This window comes from Coregonus lavaretus (genome assembly GCF_964263955.1).
Source record: "Coregonus lavaretus genome assembly, contig: HAP1_SCAFFOLD_5510, whole genome shotgun sequence".
NCBI lineage: Eukaryota > Metazoa > Chordata > Actinopteri > Salmoniformes > Salmonidae > Coregonus > Coregonus lavaretus.
The window spans coordinates 20,001-39,583 of record NW_028162762.1 but is presented as its reverse complement, the minus strand read 5'-3'; the positions used below and the strand labels follow the sequence as shown (position 1 = coordinate 39,583).

General features: G+C 45.1%; 1 protein-coding gene across 1 annotated transcript in view; it reads left to right on the top strand.

The window, feature by feature from the left end:
• Positions 1–84: 84 nt before the first annotated feature.
• LOC311118900 (glycine receptor subunit beta-like) overlaps positions 85–19,583 on the top strand; it is a gene marked incomplete at both ends in the record, with an annotated part of 33,747 nt that continues 14,248 nt past the window's right edge. Inside the window, 3 exons of the mRNA XM_084193665.1 lie at positions 85–152; positions 6,259–6,485; positions 18,963–19,045. Coding sequence (XP_084049791.1) covers positions 85–152; positions 6,259–6,485; positions 18,963–19,045 — 378 coding nt within the window. The remainder of the gene's footprint in view (positions 153–6,258; positions 6,486–18,962; positions 19,046–19,583) is intronic.

The window sequence follows — 19,583 nt, the reverse complement described above, 5'->3', positions numbered from 1 at the left end:
CACAAAGACACACACACTGGAATCAAACTGGCATTGGGGTGTTTATGTTGACTTTATGTAATTGTGTGTGTGTGTGTGTTTTAGGTGTTCCGGTGGAAGACAAGATTAATATGTTCATCAACAGCTTCGGCTCCATCCAGGAAACCAACATGGTGAGCAGAGTTACTAATGCTAAAACCTATGTATGCTAACAATGCTACCAACATTCGCCTGTACGTTATCAACATTAGCCTATATGCTTTTAACATTAGCCTGTATGCTATTAACATTAGCCTGTATGCTACCACCATTAGCCTGTACGCTACCACCATTAGCCTGTATGCTACCACCATTAGCCTGTATGCTACCACCATTAGCCTGTATGCTACCACCATTAGCCTGTATGCTATCAGCATTAGCCTGTACGCTACCACCATTAGCCTGTATGCTATCACCATTAGCCTGTATGCTACCACCATTAGCCTGTATGCTACCACCATTAGCCTGTATGCTATCAGCATTAGCCTGTATGCTACCAACACACACTTGCATATTCAACTTGTATCATCTGGAGACCGTGTACCCAGAGGCAGCGTTCATTGTCGCAGAGGACTTTAACAAAAGTAATTTGAGGTCCGTGCTCCCCAATTACTTTCAACACATTGACTGTCCAACTCGCCAAAATTCTACACTTGACCACTGCTACACACCTTTTCAAAACGGGTATAAGGCCCTCTCCCATCCTACTTTTGGCAAATCTGACCACGACTCCATTTAGCTCCCCCCCCGCCTACAAACAGAGTCAAGAGGGAAGTTCCGGTGGTACGGTCTGTACAACGTTGGACTGACCAATCAGAATCCATGCTCCAAGACTGTTTTGATCTCGTGGAATATGTTCAGGGGTGCCTCTGGGGTTAACATCAATGAATACGCCGACTCAGTCACCGGATTCTTTAAAAAGTGCATAGATGATGTGATACCGATGGTGTCTTTCAAAACATTTGGATTGATGGCAGCCTTTTCGGGAAACTGAAGGAGAGAGATGCTGCATAAAAACACAGCAAGGTGACTGGGGACAGTTGTATGGTTCATTTAACCTCTTAAAGTCTAAGCTGTTGGGGGAGTTACTAAACTAACATATGGAATTGTTTTAAGATGGTCATACCATGAATCATTTAGCTATTTTACTTGGAATACTACTATAACCCATAAATTACTTTATGGATTACTACTATAACCCATAAAAAACATTGAATAACACATTCATAAACAGCAAAAAAGCTAGAACAGCTAGCTGTTGTGTTTTTGGACATGTTCAATCTCTCTCTAGCTCAGGCTGTTATCCCCACGTGCTTGTTGGTAGAAACGCATTGAATAACACATTCATAAATGGCAAAACAAATAGTCCAAAAAGAAATCAAAAGGAAGTTTGTTTTGAAGTGTCTGTCCTGTATCTGAGAGATATCTGAAAGATCAAGAAATTATTTCATTTCCCCCATATTTAACAAATGAAATGGGCACTCAACTACTCCCCCACAGTGCATTGGGAAAGGATTCAGACCCCTTGACTTGTTACAGCCTTATTCTAAAATGGGCACTCAACTACTCCCCCACAGTGCATTGGGAAAGGATTCAGACCCCTTCACTTGTTACAGCCTTATTCTAAAATGGGCACTCAACTACTCCCCCACAGTGCATTGGGAAAGGATTCAGACCCCTTCACTTGTTACAGCCTTATTCTAAAATGGGCACTCAACTACTCCCCCACAGTGCATTGGGAAAGGATTCAGACCCCTTCACTTGTTACAGCCTTATTCTAAAATGGGCACTCAACTACTCCCCCACAGTGCATTGGGAAAGGATTCAGACCCCTTCACTTGTTACAGCCTTATTCTAAAATGGGCACTCAACTACTCCCCCACAGTGCATTGGGAAAGGATTCAGACCCCTTGACTTTTTCCACATTTAGTTACGTTACAGCCTTATTCTAAAATGGATTAAATTGTTTTCCCCCTCATCAATCTGCACACAATATCCCATAATGACAAAGCAAAGACAGGTTTTTAATTTTTTTTGCAAATGTAAAAAAGAAATATCACATTTACGTAATTATTCAGACCCTTCACGCAGTACTTTGTTGAAGTACCTTTTGCAGCGATTTTGATTTAACACTTTTTTTGGTTACTACATGATTCCATATGTGTTATTTCATAGTTTGTTTGTCTTCACTATTATTCTACAATGTATAAAATAGTAAAAATATAGAAAAACCCTTGAGTGAGTAGGTGTGTCCAAACTTTTGACTGGTACTGTATGTAAATACGTTTATTTTTATTTTTTATGTGCAAACAATTCTGGAAACTTGTTTTCGCTTGGTCATTATGGGGTATTGTGTGTAGATTGCTGAGTTTTTTGAATTTATTTATATCAACTCGTGCGTTGCTTTACCATGCAGTGGTACAAATGGAAGTGACACATAGACTCCAACTAGCATTTAGCATTTAGCATTTAGCCAGTTGGAAAGCAAAGCACATGTGCGTCAAGTATGGCAAAGCTTAGGCATCTGGTGGACATGGACATGGACATGGACATGGACATGGATGTGGATGTGGTGGATTGAGACATAGCAAAAAAACAGATATCTTTACATGGACGACACATTGGAGATAACATAAGGCAAGTACTGGAAACAATAGAACACTATGAAAAATCTGGGAAACCAGGCCTGCTATTCATAGCAGACTTTGAAAAGGCATTTGATAAAGTACGACTGGGGTTTTTATATAAATGCCTGGAGCATTTCAATTTTGGAGAATTTCTTATAAAATGGGTTTAAATCATGTACAGCAACCCTAGGTGTAAAATAGTCAATAATGGCTATTTCTCTGAAAGTTTTAAACTGTCAAGGGAGTGAAACAAGGTTGTCCACTATCGGCATATCTATTTATTATGGCCATCGAGATGTTAGCTATTAAAATCAGATCCAATAATAATATCAGAGGATTAGAAATACAGGGCTTAAAAACAAAGGTGTCATTGTATGCTGATTATTCATGTTTTCTTTTAAATCCACAACTAGAATCCCTCCACAGCCTCATAGAGGATCTAGATACATTTTCTAACCTCTCTGGATTACAACCAAATTATGATAAATGTACTATATTACGTAAAAAATAGTTTTTACATTACCATGTAGTTTACCAATAAAATGGTCTGATGGTGATGTGGATATACTCGGAATACATATCCCAAATGAAATAAATTATCTCACTCCAATACATTTTAATAGAAAGTTATCAAAAATGGATAAGATCTTGCTACCATGGAAAGGTAAATACCTGTCAATTTGTGGAAAAATCACCCTGATTAATTCTTTAGTAGTATCCCAGTTTACCTATTTGCTTATGGTCTTGCCTACGCCTAGCGGACAGTTTTTTAAATGATATGAGACATTTTTTTCCATTTTATTTGGAACGGCAAGCCAGACAAAATTAAACTGGCCTATTTATATAATGAATATGAATTCTGAGGACAGAAATAATTAAATATTAAAGCATTAGACCTATCACTAAAAGCTTCAGTCATACAAAAGTTATACTTAAATCCGAACTGGTTCTCTAGCAAATTAGTAAGATTGTCTCACCCAATGTTCAAGAATGGCTTTTTTCCCTTTATTCAGATTACAACCTCTCACTTTCAGTTATTTGAAAAGGAAATAATCTCCCAAATATCACGATTTCTTAAACAAGCCATAGAAAGTTGGTTGCAATTTCAATTTAATCCTCCAGAAACGACAGAACAAATAATGCAACAAATATTGTGGTTAAACTCAAATATACTAATTGATTAAAGGTATAACATTCGTTAATTATATCATCGGTAGGACTGGTGGAGTTATGTCGCACATGCAGCTAACAAAAACATATAGAAATGTCTGCTCTACCCAAAATTACAACCAAATAATTGCAGTGTTATGGAAGAGGAAAGTGGAAGGGGGAAAAAGTAAGGAACTTGTCTGTTGGCCCTGCATTAAAGAACATAATTGGTTAAAGAAAATTGTGATAAATAAAAAAGTGTACCAGTTTCATTTAAGGACCAAAGGATTGACAGCCGTCCCATATAGATTGCAAAATAGTTGGGAAGAGATATTTAATGTACCGATCCCATGGCATAGTGTTTATGAACTGATGCACAAAACGTCGCCGGATTCAAAACTTTGAATTTTTCAATTTAAATTATTATATAAAATTCCCTGCTACCAATAGAATGTTATTTATATGGGGGATACAATCTTCCCAGCTCTGCAGATTTTGCTGCGAAGAGACAGAATCATTAGATCATTTGTTTTGGTACTGTTTACTCCAATTAGGGAAGGGGTGGTGGGGTTGGAAAGTAATAAAGGGAAATATATTTTTAAAAAGGATATGTATGTATATGTATGTATATGTATTTATATGTATGTATGTGTATATGTATGTGTGTGTAGGTATGTGTATGTATATATATAAACTAAATGAGATTTTTTTTCTCCAGAAAATCACATTGTAGGATTATTAATGAATTTATTTGCAAATTATGGTGGAAAATAAGTATTTGGTCAATAACAAAAGTTTCTCAATACTTTGTTATATACCCTTTGTTGGCAATGACACAGGTCAAACGTTTTCTGTAAGTCTTCACAAGGTTTTCACACACTGTTGCTGGTATTTTGGCCCATTCCTCCATGCAGATCTCCTCTAGAGCAGTGATGTTTTGGGGCTGTCGCTGGGCAACACAGACTTTCAACTCCCTCCAAAGATTTTCTATGGGGGTTGAGATCTGGAGACTGGCTAGGCCACTCCAGGACCTTGAAATGCTTCTTACGAAGCCACTCCTTCGTTGCCCGGGCGGTGTGTTTGGGATCATTGTCATGCTGAAAGACCCAGCCACGTTTCATCTTCAATGCCCTTGCTGATGGAAGGAGGTTTTCACTCAAAATCTCACGATACATGGCCCCATTCATTCTTTCCTTTACACGGATCAGTCGTCCTGGTCCCTTTGCAGAAAAACAGCCCCAAAGCATGATGTTTCCACCCCCATGCTTCACAGTAGGTATGGTGTTCTTTGGATGCAACTCAGCATTCTTTGTCCTCCAAACACGACGAGTTGAGTTTTTACCAAAAAGTTATATTTTGGTTTCATCTGACCATATGGCATTCTCCCAATCCTCTTCTGGATCATCCAAATGCACTCTAGCAAACTTCAGATGGGCCTGGACATGTACTGGCTTAAGCAGGGGGACACGTCTGGCACTGCAGGATTTGAGTCCCTGGCGGCGTAGCGTGTTACTGATGGTAGGCTTTGTTACTTTGGTCCCAGCTCTCTGCAGGTCATTCACTAGGTCCCCCCGTGTGGTTCTGGGATTTTTGCTCACCGTTCTTGTGATCATTTTGACCCCACGGGGTGAGATCTTGCGTGGAGCCCCATATCGAGGGAGATTATCAGTGGTCTTGTATGTCTTCCATTTCCTAATAATTGCTCCCACAGTTGATTTCTTCAACCAAGCTGCTTACCTATTGCAGATGCAGTCTTCCCAGCCTGGTGCAGGTCTACAATTTTGTTTCTGGTGTCCTTTGACAGCTCTTTGGTCTTGGCCATAGTGGAGTTTGGAGTGTGACTGTTTGAGGTTGTGGACAGGTGTTTTTTATACTGATAACAAGTTAAAACAGGTGCCATTAATACAGGTAACGAGTGGAGGACAGAGGAGCCTCTTAAAGAAGAAGTTACAGGTCTGTGAGAGCCAGAAATCTTGCTTGTTTGTAGGTGACCAAATACTTATTTTCCACCATAATTTGCAAATAAATTCATTAAAAATCCTACAATGTGATTTTCTGGATTTTCTTTTCTCAATTTGTCTGTCATAGTTGACGTGTACCTATGATGAAAATTACAGGCCTCTCTCATCTTTTTAAGTGGGAGAACTTGCACAATTGGTGGCTGACTAAATACTATTTTTCCCCACTGTATATATATATATATATATATATATATATATTTGCGAGAGAAAAAAACATATGGGGGATTGGAAGTGATGCAGACAATTACATTGATGGAATATACAATCTATCTGCAATATTAAAGCTGATCTACCCCCTAAAAAAAAAATACATATCTCTAACTTAAACAGAAAGATTTTGGGGGGATTTGTATTATTATGCTAATTAGATCTCCATGGGGGAGCGAACGTTGACTCCAGGGGGTTAATTGACTGTGTACTAACAAATTATTGGTTGTTGCTAGGACTACCGTGTGAACATCTTCCTGCGTCAGCGGTGGAACGACCCAAGGCTGAAGCTCCCGGCAGACTTTAAAGGAGAAGCGCTGACAGTGGACCCCAAGATATTCCAGTGTCTATGGAAACCAGACCTGTTCTTCGCTAACGAGAAACATGCCAACTTTCATGATGTCACGCAAGACAACATCCTGTTATTTATCTTCAGGAATGGAGACATTCTCATCAGCATGAGGTCTGTCTGTCTGTCTGTCTGTCTGTCTGTCTGTCTGTCTGTCTGTCTGTCTGTCTGCCTGTCTGCCTGTCTGCCTGTCTGTCTGTCTGTCTGTCTGTCTGTCTGTCTGTCTGCCTGTCTGTCTGTCTGCCTGTCTGCCTGTCTGCCTGTCTGCCTGTCTGCCTGTCTGTCTGTCTGCTTGCTAGTGATAGGAAGTTTGACTCTTTTTAATGACTGAGATCTTATCAACTCGTTCAGTCAAAATAACAAATATTTAGACTAATTTTGTTTATTTGATTCAGTAATGTCCAGAGCACGCAGAACCCCCTACCGGCGAACGACGAACTAAAAACTCAAAATAATAATCTTCTACAAGCCTCTCGTTCACCATGGGGGGTTAGGGTTAGGGTCACCATGGGGGGTTAGGGTTACCATTGGGGGTTAGGGTTAGGGTCACCATGGGGGGTTAGGGTTAGGGTTACCATGGGGGGTTAGGGTTAGGGTTACCATGGGGGGTTAGGGTTACCATGGGGGGTTAGGGTTAGGGTTACCATGGGGGGTTAGGGTTAGGGTTAGGGTTACCATGGGGGGTTAGGGTTAGGGTCACCATGGGGGGTTAGGGTCACCATGGGGGTTAGGGTTAGGGTTACCATGGGGGGTTAGGGTTAGGGTTACCATGGGGGGTTAGGGTTAGGGTTACCATGGGGGGTTAGGGTTACCATGGGGGGTTAGGGTTAGGGTTACCATGGGGGGGTTAGGGTTAGGGTCACCATGGGGGGTTAGGGTTACCATGGGGGGTTAGGGTTACCATGGGGGGTTAGGGTTAGGGTTACCATGGGGGGTTAGGGTTAGGGTTACCATGGGGGGTTAGGGTTAGGGTTACCATGGGGGGTTAGGGTTACCATGGGGGGTTAGGGTTAGGGTTACCATGGGGGGTTAGGGTTACCATGGGGGGTTAGGGTTAGGGTTACCATGGGGGGTTAGGGTTACCATGGGGGGTTAGGGTTAGGGTTACCATGGGGGGTTAGGGTTACCATGGGGGGTTAGGGTTAGGGTTACCATGGGGGGTTAGGGTTAGGGTCACCATGGGGGGTTAGGGTTAGGGTTACCATGGGGGGGTTAGGGTTAGGGTTACCATGGGGGGTTAGCGTTAGGGTTACCATGGGGGGTTAGGGTCACCATGGGGGGTTAGGGTTAGGGTTACCATGGGGGGTTAGGGTTAGGGTTACCATGGGGGGTTAGGGTTAGGGTTACCATGGTGGGTTAGGGTCACCATGGGGGGTTAGGGTTACCATGGGGGGTTAGGGTTAGGGTTACCATGGGGGTTAGGGTTAGGGTCACCATGGGGGTTTAGGGTTAGGGTTACCATGGGGGGTTAGGGTTAGGGTTACCATGGGGGGTTAGGGTTAGGGTTACCATGAGGGGTTAGGGTTAGGGTTACCATGGGGGGTTAGGGTTAGGGTTACCATGGGGGGTTAGGGTTAGGGTCACCATGGGGGGTTAGGGTCACAATGGGGGGTTAGGGTTACCATGGGGGGTTAGGGTTAGGGTCACCATGGGGGGTTAGGGTTAGGGTCACCATGGGGGGTTAGGGTTAGGGTTACCATGGGGGGTTAGGGTTAGGGTCACCATGGGGGGTTAGGGTCACCATGGGGGGTTAGGGTTAGGGTTACCATGGGGGGTTAGGGTTAGGGTCACCATGGGGGGTTAGGGTTAGGGTTACCATGGGGGGTTAGGGTTAGGGTTACCATGGGGGGTTAGGGTTAGGGTTACCATGGGGGGTTAGGGTTAGGGTCACCATGGGGGGTTAGGGTTAGGGTTACCATGGGGGGTTAGGGTTAGGGTTACCATGGGGGGTTAGGGTTACCATGGGGGGTTAGGGTTACCATGGGGGGTTAGCGTTAGGGTTACCATGGGGGGTTAGGGTTAGGGTCACCATGGGGGGTTAGGGTTAGGGTTACCATGGGGGGTTAGGGTTACCATGGGGGGTTAGGGTTAGGGTCACCATGGGGGGTTAGGGTTAGGGTTACCATGGGGGGCTCATGTCGTTTGTGACTGAGACTTATTAAAGTGTGCTTCCAACATTATACATGTGTGATTGCTAGGCATACAAATACAATTCTTTCTTGATAGCTTTGAAACGAGGTCTAGAAGCGGCCCCAACCAGACTAGTTTATGAACGACTCTTGGCGGAACACTTGACTGTCGCGAGGAAGATAAGCACAATATCGTTGGAACTGCAGCAGTCCCCCAAACGATTTGTTTTCGAGTTTGAGTGTTGAGGCATGTGTATGGTTTGGATCTACAAATCTGTGTCTATCGATAACATTCAATAATCAATTAATTGCACTAACTGTTACACTAGGTGATCAATTATCAATTCATAACATTTATTTTTCTTCTCTATGCGTGATCTATTTTTCTGCACGCACATGATAGACAATTAGTGGTTGGAGCACATCTCCAGAGTCTCTGAGCTGGTGGTGTTAATCCTGCTGTAGGACTCATTGCCTCTGTATCTCCAGAGTCTCTGAGCTGGTGGTGTTAATCCTGCTGTAGGACTCATTGCCTCTGTATCTCCAGTCTCTGAGCTGGTGGTGTTAATCCTGCTGTAGGACTCATTGCCTCTGTATCTCCAGAGTCTCTGAGCTGGTGGTGTTAATCCTGCTGTAGGACTCATTGCCTCTGTATCTCCAGTCTCTGAGCTGGTGGTGTTAATCCTGCTGTAGGACTCATTGCCTCTGTATCTCCAGAGTCTCTGAGCTGGTGGTGTTAATCCTGCTGTAGGACTCATTGCCTCTGTATCTCCAGTCTCTGAGCTGGTGGTGTTAATCCTGCTGTAGGACTCATTGACTCTGTATCTCCAGAGTCTCTGAGCTGGTGGTGTTAATCCTGCTGTAGGACTCATTGACTCTGTATCTCCAGAGTATCTGAGCTGGTGGTGTTAATCCTGCTGTAGGACTCATTGCCTCTGTATCTCCAGTCTCTGAGCTGGTGGTGTTAATCCTGCTGTAGGACTCATTGCCTCTGTATCTCCAGAGTCTCTGAGCTGGTGGTGTTAATCCTGCTGTAGCACTCATTGACTCTGTATCTCCAGTCTCTGAGCTGGTGGTGTTAATCCTGCTGTAGGACTCATTGACTCTGTATCTCCAGTCTCTGAGCTGGTGGTGTTAATCCTGCTGTAGGACTCATTGCCTCTGTATCTCCAGAGTCTCTGAGCTGGTGGTGTTAATCCTGCTGTAGGACTCATTGACTCTGTATCTCCAGTCTCTGAGCTGGTGGTGTTAATCCTGCTGTAGGACTCATTGACTCTGTATCTCCAGAGTCTCTGAGCTGGTGGTGTTAATCCTGCTGTAGGACTCATTGACTCTGTATCTCCAGTCTCTGAACTGGTGGTGTTAATCCTGCTGTAGTACTCATTGACTCTGTATCTCCAGAGTCTCTGAGCTGGTGGTGTTAATCCTGCTGTAGGACTCATTGCCTCTGTATCTCCAGAGTCTCTGAGCTGGTGGTGTTAATCCTGCTGTAGGACTCATTGCCTCTGTATCTCCAGAGTCTCTGAGCTGGTGGTGTTAATCCTGCTGTAGGACTCATTGCCTCTGTATCTCCAGAGTCTCTGAGCTGGTGGTGTTAATCCTGCTGTAGGACTCATTGACTCTGTATCTCCAGAGTCTCTGAGCTGGTGGTGTTAATCCTGCTGTAGGACTCATTGCCTCTGTATCTCCAGAGTCTCTGAGCTGGTGGTGTTAATCCTGCTGTAGGACTCATTGCCTCTGTATCTCCAGTCTCTGAGCTGGTGGTGTTAATCCTGCTGTAGGACTCATTGACTCTGTATCTCCAGAGTCTCTGAGCTGGTGGTGTTAATCCTGCTGTAGGACTCATTGACTCTGTATCTCCAGAGTATCTGAGCTGGTGGTGTTAATCCTGCTGTAGGACTCATTGCCTCTGTATCTCCAGTCTCTGAGCTGGTGGTGTTAATCCTGCTGTAGGACTCATTGCCTCTGTATCTCCAGAGTCTCTGAGCTGGTGGTGTTAATCCTGCTGTAGGACTCATTGACTCTGTATCTCCAGTCTCTGAGCTGGTGGTGTTAATCCTGCTGTAGGACTCATTGCCTCTGTATCTCCAGAGTCTCTGAGCTGGTGGTGTTAATCCTGCTGTAGGACTCATTGACTCTGTATCTCCAGAGTCTCTGAGCTGGTGGTGTTAATCCTGCTGTAGGACTCATTGACTCTGTATCTCCAGAGTCTCTGAGCTGGTGGTGTTAATCCTGCTGTAGGACTCATTGCCTCTGTATCTCCAGAGTCTCTGAGCTGGTGGTGTTAATCCTGCTGTAGGACTCATTGCCTCTGTATCTCCAGTCTCTGAGCTGGTGGTGTTAATCCTGCTGTAGGACTCATTGCCTCTGTATCTCCAGTCTCTGAGCTGGTGGTGTTAATCCTGCTGTAGGACTCATTGCCTCTGTATCTCCAGAGTCTCTGAGCTGGTGGTGTTAATCCTGCTGTAGGACTCATTGCCTCTGTATCTCCAGTCTCTGAGCTGGTGGTGTTAATCCTGCTGTAGGACTCATTGCCTCTGTATCTCCAGTCTCTGAGCTGGTGGTGTTAATCCTGCTGTAGGCCTCATTGACTCTGTATCTCCAGAGTCTCTGAGCTGGTGGTGTTAATCCTGCTGTAGTACTCATTGACTCTGTATCTCCAGAGTCTCTGAGCTGGTGGTGTTAATCCTGCTGTAGGACTCATTGCCTCTGTATCTCCAGAGTCTCTGAGCTGGTGGTGTTAATCCTGCTGTAGGACTCATTGCCTCTGTATCTCCAGAGTCTCTGAGCTGGTGGTGTTAATCCTGCTGTAGGACTCATTGCCTCTGTATCTCCAGAGTCTCTGAGCTGGTGGTGTTAATCCTGCTGTAGGACTCATTGACTCTGTATCTCCAGAGTCTCTGAGCTGGTGGTGTTAATCCTGCTGTAGGACTCATTGACTCTGTATCTCCAGAGTCTCTGAGCTGGTGGTGTTAATCCTGCTGTAGGACTCATTGCCTCTGTATCTCCAGAGTCTCTGAGCTGGTGGTGTTAATCCTGCTGTAGGACTCATTGCCTCTGTATCTCCAGTCTCTGAGCTGGTGGTGTTAATCCTGCTGTAGGACTCATTGCCTCTGTATCTCCAGTCTCTGAGCTGGTGGTGTTAATCCTGCTGTAGGACTCATTGCCTCTGTATCTCCAGAGTCTCTGAGCTGGTGGTGTTAATCCTGCTGTAGGACTCATTGCCTCTGTATCTCCAGTCTCTGAGCTGGTGGTGTTAATCCTGCTGTAGGACTCATTGCCTCTGTATCTCCAGTCTCTGAGCTGGTGGTGTTAATCCTGCTGTAGGCCTCATTGACTCTGTATCTCCAGAGTCTCTGAGCTGGTGGTGTTAATCCTGCTGTAGGACTCATTGACTCTGTATCTCCAGAGTCTCTGAGCTGGTGGTGTTAATCCTGCTGTAGGACTCATTGCCTCTGTATCTCCAGAGTCTCTGAGCTGGTGGTGTTAATCCTGCTGTAGGACTCATTGCCTCTGTATCTCCAGAGTCTCTGAGCTGGTGGTGTTAATCCTGCTGTAGGACTCATTGACTCTGTATCTCCAGAGTCTCTGAGCTGGTGGTGTTAATCCTGCTGTAGGACTCATTGCCTCTGTATCTCCAGAGTCTCTGAGCTGGTGGTGTTAATCCTGCTGTAGGACTCATTGCCTCTGTATCTCCAGTCTCTGAGCTGGTGGTGTTAATCCTGCTGTAGGACTCATTGCCTCTGTATCTCCAGAGTCTCTGAGCTGGTGGTGTTAATCCTGCTGTAGGACTCATTGCCTCTGTATCTCCAGTCTCTGAGCTGGTGGTGTTAATCCTGCTGTAGGACTCATTGCCTCTGTATCTCCAGAGTCTCTGAGCTGGTGGTGTTAATCCTGCTGTAGGACTCATTGCCTCTGTATCTCCAGTCTCTGAGCTGGTGGTGTTAATCCTGCTGTAGGACTCATTGACTCTGTATCTCCAGAGTCTCTGAGCTGGTGGTGTTAATCCTGCTGTAGGACTCATTGACTCTGTATCTCCAGAGTATCTGAGCTGGTGGTGTTAATCCTGCTGTAGGACTCATTGCCTCTGTATCTCCAGTCTCTGAGCTGGTGGTGTTAATCCTGCTGTAGGACTCATTGCCTCTGTATCTCCAGAGTCTCTGAGCTGGTGGTGTTAATCCTGCTGTAGCACTCATTGACTCTGTATCTCCAGTCTCTGAGCTGGTGGTGTTAATCCTGCTGTAGGACTCATTGACTCTGTATCTCCAGTCTCTGAGCTGGTGGTGTTAATCCTGCTGTAGGACTCATTGCCTCTGTATCTCCAGAGTCTCTGAGCTGGTGGTGTTAATCCTGCTGTAGGACTCATTGACTCTGTATCTCCAGTCTCTGAGCTGGTGGTGTTAATCCTGCTGTAGGACTCATTGACTCTGTATCTCCAGAGTCTCTGAGCTGGTGGTGTTAATCCTGCTGTAGGACTCATTGACTCTGTATCTCCAGTCTCTGAACTGGTGGTGTTAATCCTGCTGTAGTACTCATTGACTCTGTATCTCCAGAGTCTCTGAGCTGGTGGTGTTAATCCTGCTGTAGGATTCATTGACTCTGTATCTCCAGAGTCTCTGAGCTGGTGGTGTTAATCCTGCTGTAGGACTCATTGACTCTGTATCTCCAGAGTCTCTGAGCTGGTGGTGTTAATCCTGCTGTAGGACTCATTGACTCTGTATCTCCAGAGTCTCTGAGCTGGTGGTGTTAATCCTGCTGTAGGACTCATTGCCTCTGTATCTCCAGAGTCTCTGAGCTGGTGGTGTTAATCCTGCTGTAGGACTCATTGACTCTGTATCTCCAGAGTCTCTGAGCTGGTGGTGTTAATCCTGCTGTAGGACTCATTGACTCTGTATCTCCAGAGTCTCTGAGCTGGTGGTGTTAATCCTGCTGTAGGACTCATTGACTCTGTATCTCCAGAGTCTCTGAGCTGGTGGTGTTAATCCTGCTGTAGGACTCATTGACTCTGTATCTCCAGAGTCTCTGAGCTGGTGGTGTTAATCCTGCTGTAGGACTCATTGCCTCTGTATCTCCAGTCTCTGAGCTGGTGGTGTTAATCCTGCTGTAGGACTGATTGACTCTGTATCTCCAGAGTCTCTGAGCTGGTGGTGTTAATCCTGCTGTAGGACTCATTGACTCTGTATCTCCAGAGTCTCTGAGCTGGTGGTGTTAATCCTGCTGTAGGACTCATTGACTCTGTATCTCCAGAGTCTCTGAGCTGGTGGTGTTAATCCTGCTGTAGGACTCATTGCCTCTGTATCTCCAGTCTCTGAGCTGGTGGTGTTAATCCTGCTGTAGGACTCATTGACTCTGTATCTCCAGAGTCTCTGAGCTGGTGGTGTTAATCCTGCTGTAGGACTCATTGCCTCTGTATCTCCAGAGTCTCTGAGCTGGTGGTGTTAATCCTGCTGTAGGACTCATTGACTCTGTATCTCCAGAGTCTCTGAGCTGGTGGTGTTAATCCTGCTGTAGGACTCATTGACTCTGTATCTCCAGTCTCTGAGCTGGTGGTGTTAATCCTGCTGTAGGACTCATTGCCTCTGTATCTCCAGAGTCTCTGAGCTGGTGGTGTTAATCCTGCTGTAGGACTCATTGACTCTGTATCTCCAGAGTCTCTGAGCTGGTGGTGTTAATCCTGCTGTAGGACTCATTGACTCTGTATCTCCAGAGTCTCTGAGCTGGTGGTGTTAATCCTGCTGTAGGACTCATTGACTCTGTATCTCCAGTCTCTGAGCTGGTGGTGTTAATCCTGCTGTAGGACTCATTGACTCTGTATCTCCAGAGTCTCTGAGCTGGTGGTGTTAATCCTGCTGTAGGACTCATTGACTCTGTATCTCCAGTCTCTGAGCTGGTGGTGTTAATCCTGCTGTAGGACTCATTGACTCTGTATCTCCAGAGTCTCTGAGCTGGTGGTGTTAATCCTGCTGTAGGACTCATTGCCTCTGTATCTCCAGAGTCTCTGAGCTGGTGGTGTTAATCCTGCTGTAGGACTCATTGCCTCTGTATCTCCAGAGTCTCTGAGCTGGTGGTGTTAATCCTGCTGTAGGACTCATTGCCTCTGTATCTCCAGAGTCTCTGAGCTGGTGGTGTTAATCCTGCTGTAGGACTCATTGCCTCTGTATCTCCAGAGTCTCTGAGCTGGTGGTGTTAATCCTGCTATAGGACTCATTGACTCTGTATCTCCAGAGTCTCTGAGCTGGTGGTGTTAATCCTGCTGTAGGACTCATTGACTCTGTATCTCCAGAGTCTCTGAGCTGGTGGTGTTAATCCTGCTGTAGGACTCATTGCCTCTGTATCTCCAGTCTCTGAGCTGGTGGTGTTAATCCTGCTGTAGGACTCATTGACTCTGTATCTCCAGAGTCTCTGAGCTGGTGGTGTTAATCCTGCTGTAGGACTCATTGACTCTGTATCCCCAGAGTCTCTGAGCTGGTGGTGTTAATCCTGCTGTAGGACTCATTGCCTCTGTATCTCCAGAGTCTCTGAGCTGGTGGTGTTAATCCTGCTGTAGGACTCATTGCCTCTGTATCTCCAGAGTCTCTGAGCTGGTGGTGTTAATCCTGCTGTAGGACTCATTGCCTCTGTATCTCCAGAGTCTCTGAGCTGGTGGTGTTAATCCTGCTGTAGGACTCATTGCCTCTGTATCTCCAGTCTCTGAGCTGGTGGTGTTAATCCTGCTGTAGGACTCATTGACTCTGTATCTCCAGAGTCTCTGAGCTGGTGGTGTTAATCCTGCTGTAGGACTCATTGCCTCTGTATCTCCAGAGTCTCTGAGCTGGTGGTGTTAATCCTGCTGTAGGACTCATTGCCTCTGTATCTCCAGAGTCTCTGAGCTGGTGGTGTTAATCCTGCTGTAGGACTCATTGCCTCTGTATCTCCAGAGTCTCTGAGCTGGTGGTGTTAATCCTGCTGAAGGACTCATTGACTCTGTATCTCCAGAGTCTCTGAGCTGGTGGTGTTAATCCTGCTGTAGGACTCATTGACTCTGTATCTCCAGAGTCTCTGAGCTGGTGGTGTTAATCCTGCTGTAGGACTCATTGCCTCTGTATCTCCAGTCTCTGAGCTGGTGGTGTTAATCCTGCTGTAGGACTCATTGACTCTGTATCTCCAGAGTGTCTGAGCTGGTGGTGTTAATCCTGCTGTAGGACTCATTGACTCTGTATCTCCAGTCTCCGAGCTGGTGGTGTTAATCCTGCTGTAGGACTCATTGCCTCTGTATCTCCAGAGTCTCTGAGCTGGTGGTGTTAATCCTGCTGTAGGACTCATTGACTCTGTATCTCCAGAGTCTCTGAGCTGGTGGTGTTAATCCTGCTGTAGGACTCATTGACTCTGTATCTCCAGAGTCTCTGAGCTGGTGGTGTTAATCCTGCTGTAGGACTCATTGCCTCTGTATCTCCAGAGTCTCTGAGCTGGTGGTGTTAATCCTGCTGTAGGACTCATTGCCTCTGTATCTCCAGAGTCTCTGAGCTGGTGGTGTTAATCCTGCTGTAGGACTCATTGACTCTGTATCTCCAGAGTCTCTGAGCTGGTGGTGTTAATCCTGCTGTAGGACTCATTGCAAATAAAATCAAATGTTATTTGTCACACACACGTGTTTAGCAGATGTTATTGCGGGTGTAGTGAAATGCTTGTGCTTCTAGCTCCGACAGTGCAGTAATATCTAACAAGTAATATCTAACAATTTCACAACATATATCTAATACACACAAATCTAGTAAGGAATGGAATTTAAGAATATATACAGATATGGACAAGCAATGACAGAGAGGCATGGACTAAGATACAGTAGAATATATACATATATGGACAAGCAATGACAGAGCGGCATGGACTAAGATACAGTAGAATATATACAGATATGGACAAGCAATGACAGAGCGGCATGGACTAAGATACAGTAGAATATTATAGAATAGAATACAGTATATACATATATGGACAAGCAATGGCAGAACGTCATGGACTAAGATACAGTAGAATATATACAGATATGGACAAGCAATGACAGAGCGGCATGGACTAAGATACAGTAGAATATTATAGAATAGAATACAGTATATACATATATGGACAAGCAATGACAGAGAGGCATGGACTAAGATACAGTAGAATATTATAGAATAGAATGCAGTATATACATATGAGATGAGTAGTGCAAGATATGGAAACATTATTAAAGTGACTAGTGTTCCATTTCTTAAAGTGGCCAGTGATTTCAATAGGCAGCAGCAGCCTCTAATGTGCTAGTGATGGCTGTTTAACAGTCTGATGGCCTTGAGATAGAAGCTGTTTTTCATTCTCTCGGTCCCAGCTTTGATGCACCTGTACTGACCTCGCCTTCTGGATGATAGGGGGGTGAACAGGCATTGGCTCGGGTGGTTAATGTCCTTGATGATTTTTTGGGCCTTCCTGTGACATCAGGTGCTGTATGTGTCTTGGAGGGCAGCCAGCAGTTCAAATGAATGACTAAAATGACTGAGTGACTTGGAAAACGAATCATGACTCTCGAGTCAGTAAAAAGAGTAATTAAAAAAGAACGAATCATGACTCTCGAGTCAGTAAAAATAGTTGTTAAAAAAGAACAAATCATTACTCTCGAGTCACTAAAAATAGTCATTAAAAAAGAACAAATCATGACTCTCGAGTCAGTAAAAAGAGTTGTTCAAAAATAATGAATAGTTCGCGAACTGCACATCACTACTGTCTGCCTGCCTGCCTGCCTGACTCTGTCTGCCTGCCTGTCTGCCTGCCTGGCTGGCTGCCTTTTTGTCTGTCTGCCTTTTTGTCTGTCTGTCTGCCAGGGTGGATGCCTATGTGTGCCCAGTGATTGTCTGTTGTGTGTTCAGGTTGTCAGTGATTGTCTGTTGTGTGTTCAGGTTGTCAGTGACTCTGTCTGTTGTGTGTTCAGGTTGTCAGTGATTGTCTGTTGTTTGTTCAGGTTGTCAGTGACTCTGTCTGTTGTGTGTTCAGGTTGTCAGTGATTGTCTGTTGTGTGTTCAGGTTGTCAGTGACTCTGTCTGTTGTGTGTTCAGGTTGTCAGTGATTGTCTGTTGTGTGTTCAGGTTGTCAGTGACTCTGTCTGTTGTGTGTTCAGGTTGTCAGTGATTGTCTGTTGTGTGTTCAGGTTGTCAGTGATTGTCTGTTGTGTGTTCAGGTTGTCAGTGATTGTCTGTTGTTTGTTCAGGTTGTCAGTGATTGTCTGTTGTGTGTTCAGGTTGTCAGTGATTGTCTGTTGTGTGTTCAGGTTGTCAGTGATTGTATGTTGTGTGTTCAGGTTGTCAGTGATTGTCTGTTGTGTGTTCAGGTTGCCAGTGATTGTCTGTTGTGTGTTCAGGTTGTCAGTGACTCTGTCTGTTGTGTGTTCAGGTTGTCAGTGACTCTGTCTGTTGTGTGTTCAGGTTGTCAGTGATTGTCTGTTGTGTGTTCAGGTTGTCAGTGATTGTCTGTTGTGTGTTCAGGTTGTCAGTGACTCTGTCTGTTGTGTGTTCAGGTTGTCAGTGATTGTATGTTGTGTGTTCAGGTTGTCAGTGATTGTCTGTTGTGTGTTCAGGTTGTCAGTGACTCTGTCTGTTTTGTGTTCAGGTTGTCAGTGATTGTCTGTTGTGTGTTCAGGTTGCCAGTGATTGTCTGTTGTGTGTTCAGGTTGTCAGTGACTCTGTCTGTTGTGTGTTCAGGTTGTCAGTGACTCTGTCTGTTTTGTGTTCAGGTTGCCAGTGACTCTGTCTGTTGTGTGTTCAGGTTGTCAGTGATTGTCTGTTGTGTGTTCAGGTTGTCAGTGACTCTGTCTGTTGTGTGTTCAGGTTGTCAGTGACTCTGTCTGTTGTGTGTTCAGGTTGTCAGTGACTCTGTCTGTTGTGTGTTCAGGTTGTCAGTGACTCTGTCTGTTGTGTGTTCAGGTTGTCAGTGACTCTGTCTGTTGTGTGTTCAGGTTGTCAGTGATTGTCTGTTGTGTGTTCAGGTTGTCAGTGATTGTCTGTTGTGTGTTCAGGTTGTCAGTGACTCTGTCTGTTGTGTGTTCAGGTTGTCAGTGATTGTATGTTGTGTGTTCAGGTTGTCAGTGATTGTCTGTTGTGTGTTCAGGTTGTCAGTGACTCTGTCTGTTTTGTGTTCAGGTTGTCAGTGATTGTCTGTTGTGTGTTCAGGTTGCCAGTGATTGTCTGTTGTGTGTTCAGGTTGTCAGTGACTCTGTCTGTTGTGTGTTCAGGTTGTCAGTGACTCTGTCTGTTTTGTGTTCAGGTTGCCAGTGACTCTGTCTGTTGTGTGTTCAGGTTGTCAGTGATTGTCTGTTGTGTGTTCAGGTTGTCAGTGACTCTGTCTGTTGTGTGTTCAGGTTGTCAGTGACTCTGTCTGTTGTGTGTTCAGGTTGTCAGTGACTCTGTCTGTTGTGTGTTCAGGTTGTCAGTGACTCTGTCTGTTGTGTGTTCAGGTTGTCAGTGACTCTGTCCTGCCCTCTGGACCTCACTCTGTTCCCCATGGACACACAGCTCTGCAAGATGCAACTGGAGAGCTGTAGGTAGAACCTCTCTCTAACACACTCACACAGAGAGAGAGCTGTAGGTAGAACCTCTCTCTAACACACTCTCACACTCACACAGAGAGAGAGCTGTAGGTAGAACCTCTCTCTAACACACTCTCACAGAGAGAGAGCTGTAGGTAGAACCTCTCTCTAACACACTCTCACACTCACACAGAGAGAGAGCTGTAGGTAGAACCTCTCTCTAACACACTCTCACACAGAGAGAGAGCTGTAGGTAGAACCTCTCTCTAACACACTCTCACACTCACACACAGAGAGAGAGCTGTAGGTAGAACCTCTCTCTAACACACTCTCACACTCACACAGAGAGAGAGCTGTAGGTAGAACCTCTCTCTAACACACTCTCACAGAGAGAGAGCTGTAGGTAGAACCTCTCTCTAACACACTCTCACACTCACACAGAGAGAGAGCTGTAGGTAGAACCTCTCTCTAACACACCCACACAGAGAGAGAGCTGTAGGTAGAACCTCTCTCTAACACACTCTCACAGAGAGAGAGCTGTAGGTAGAA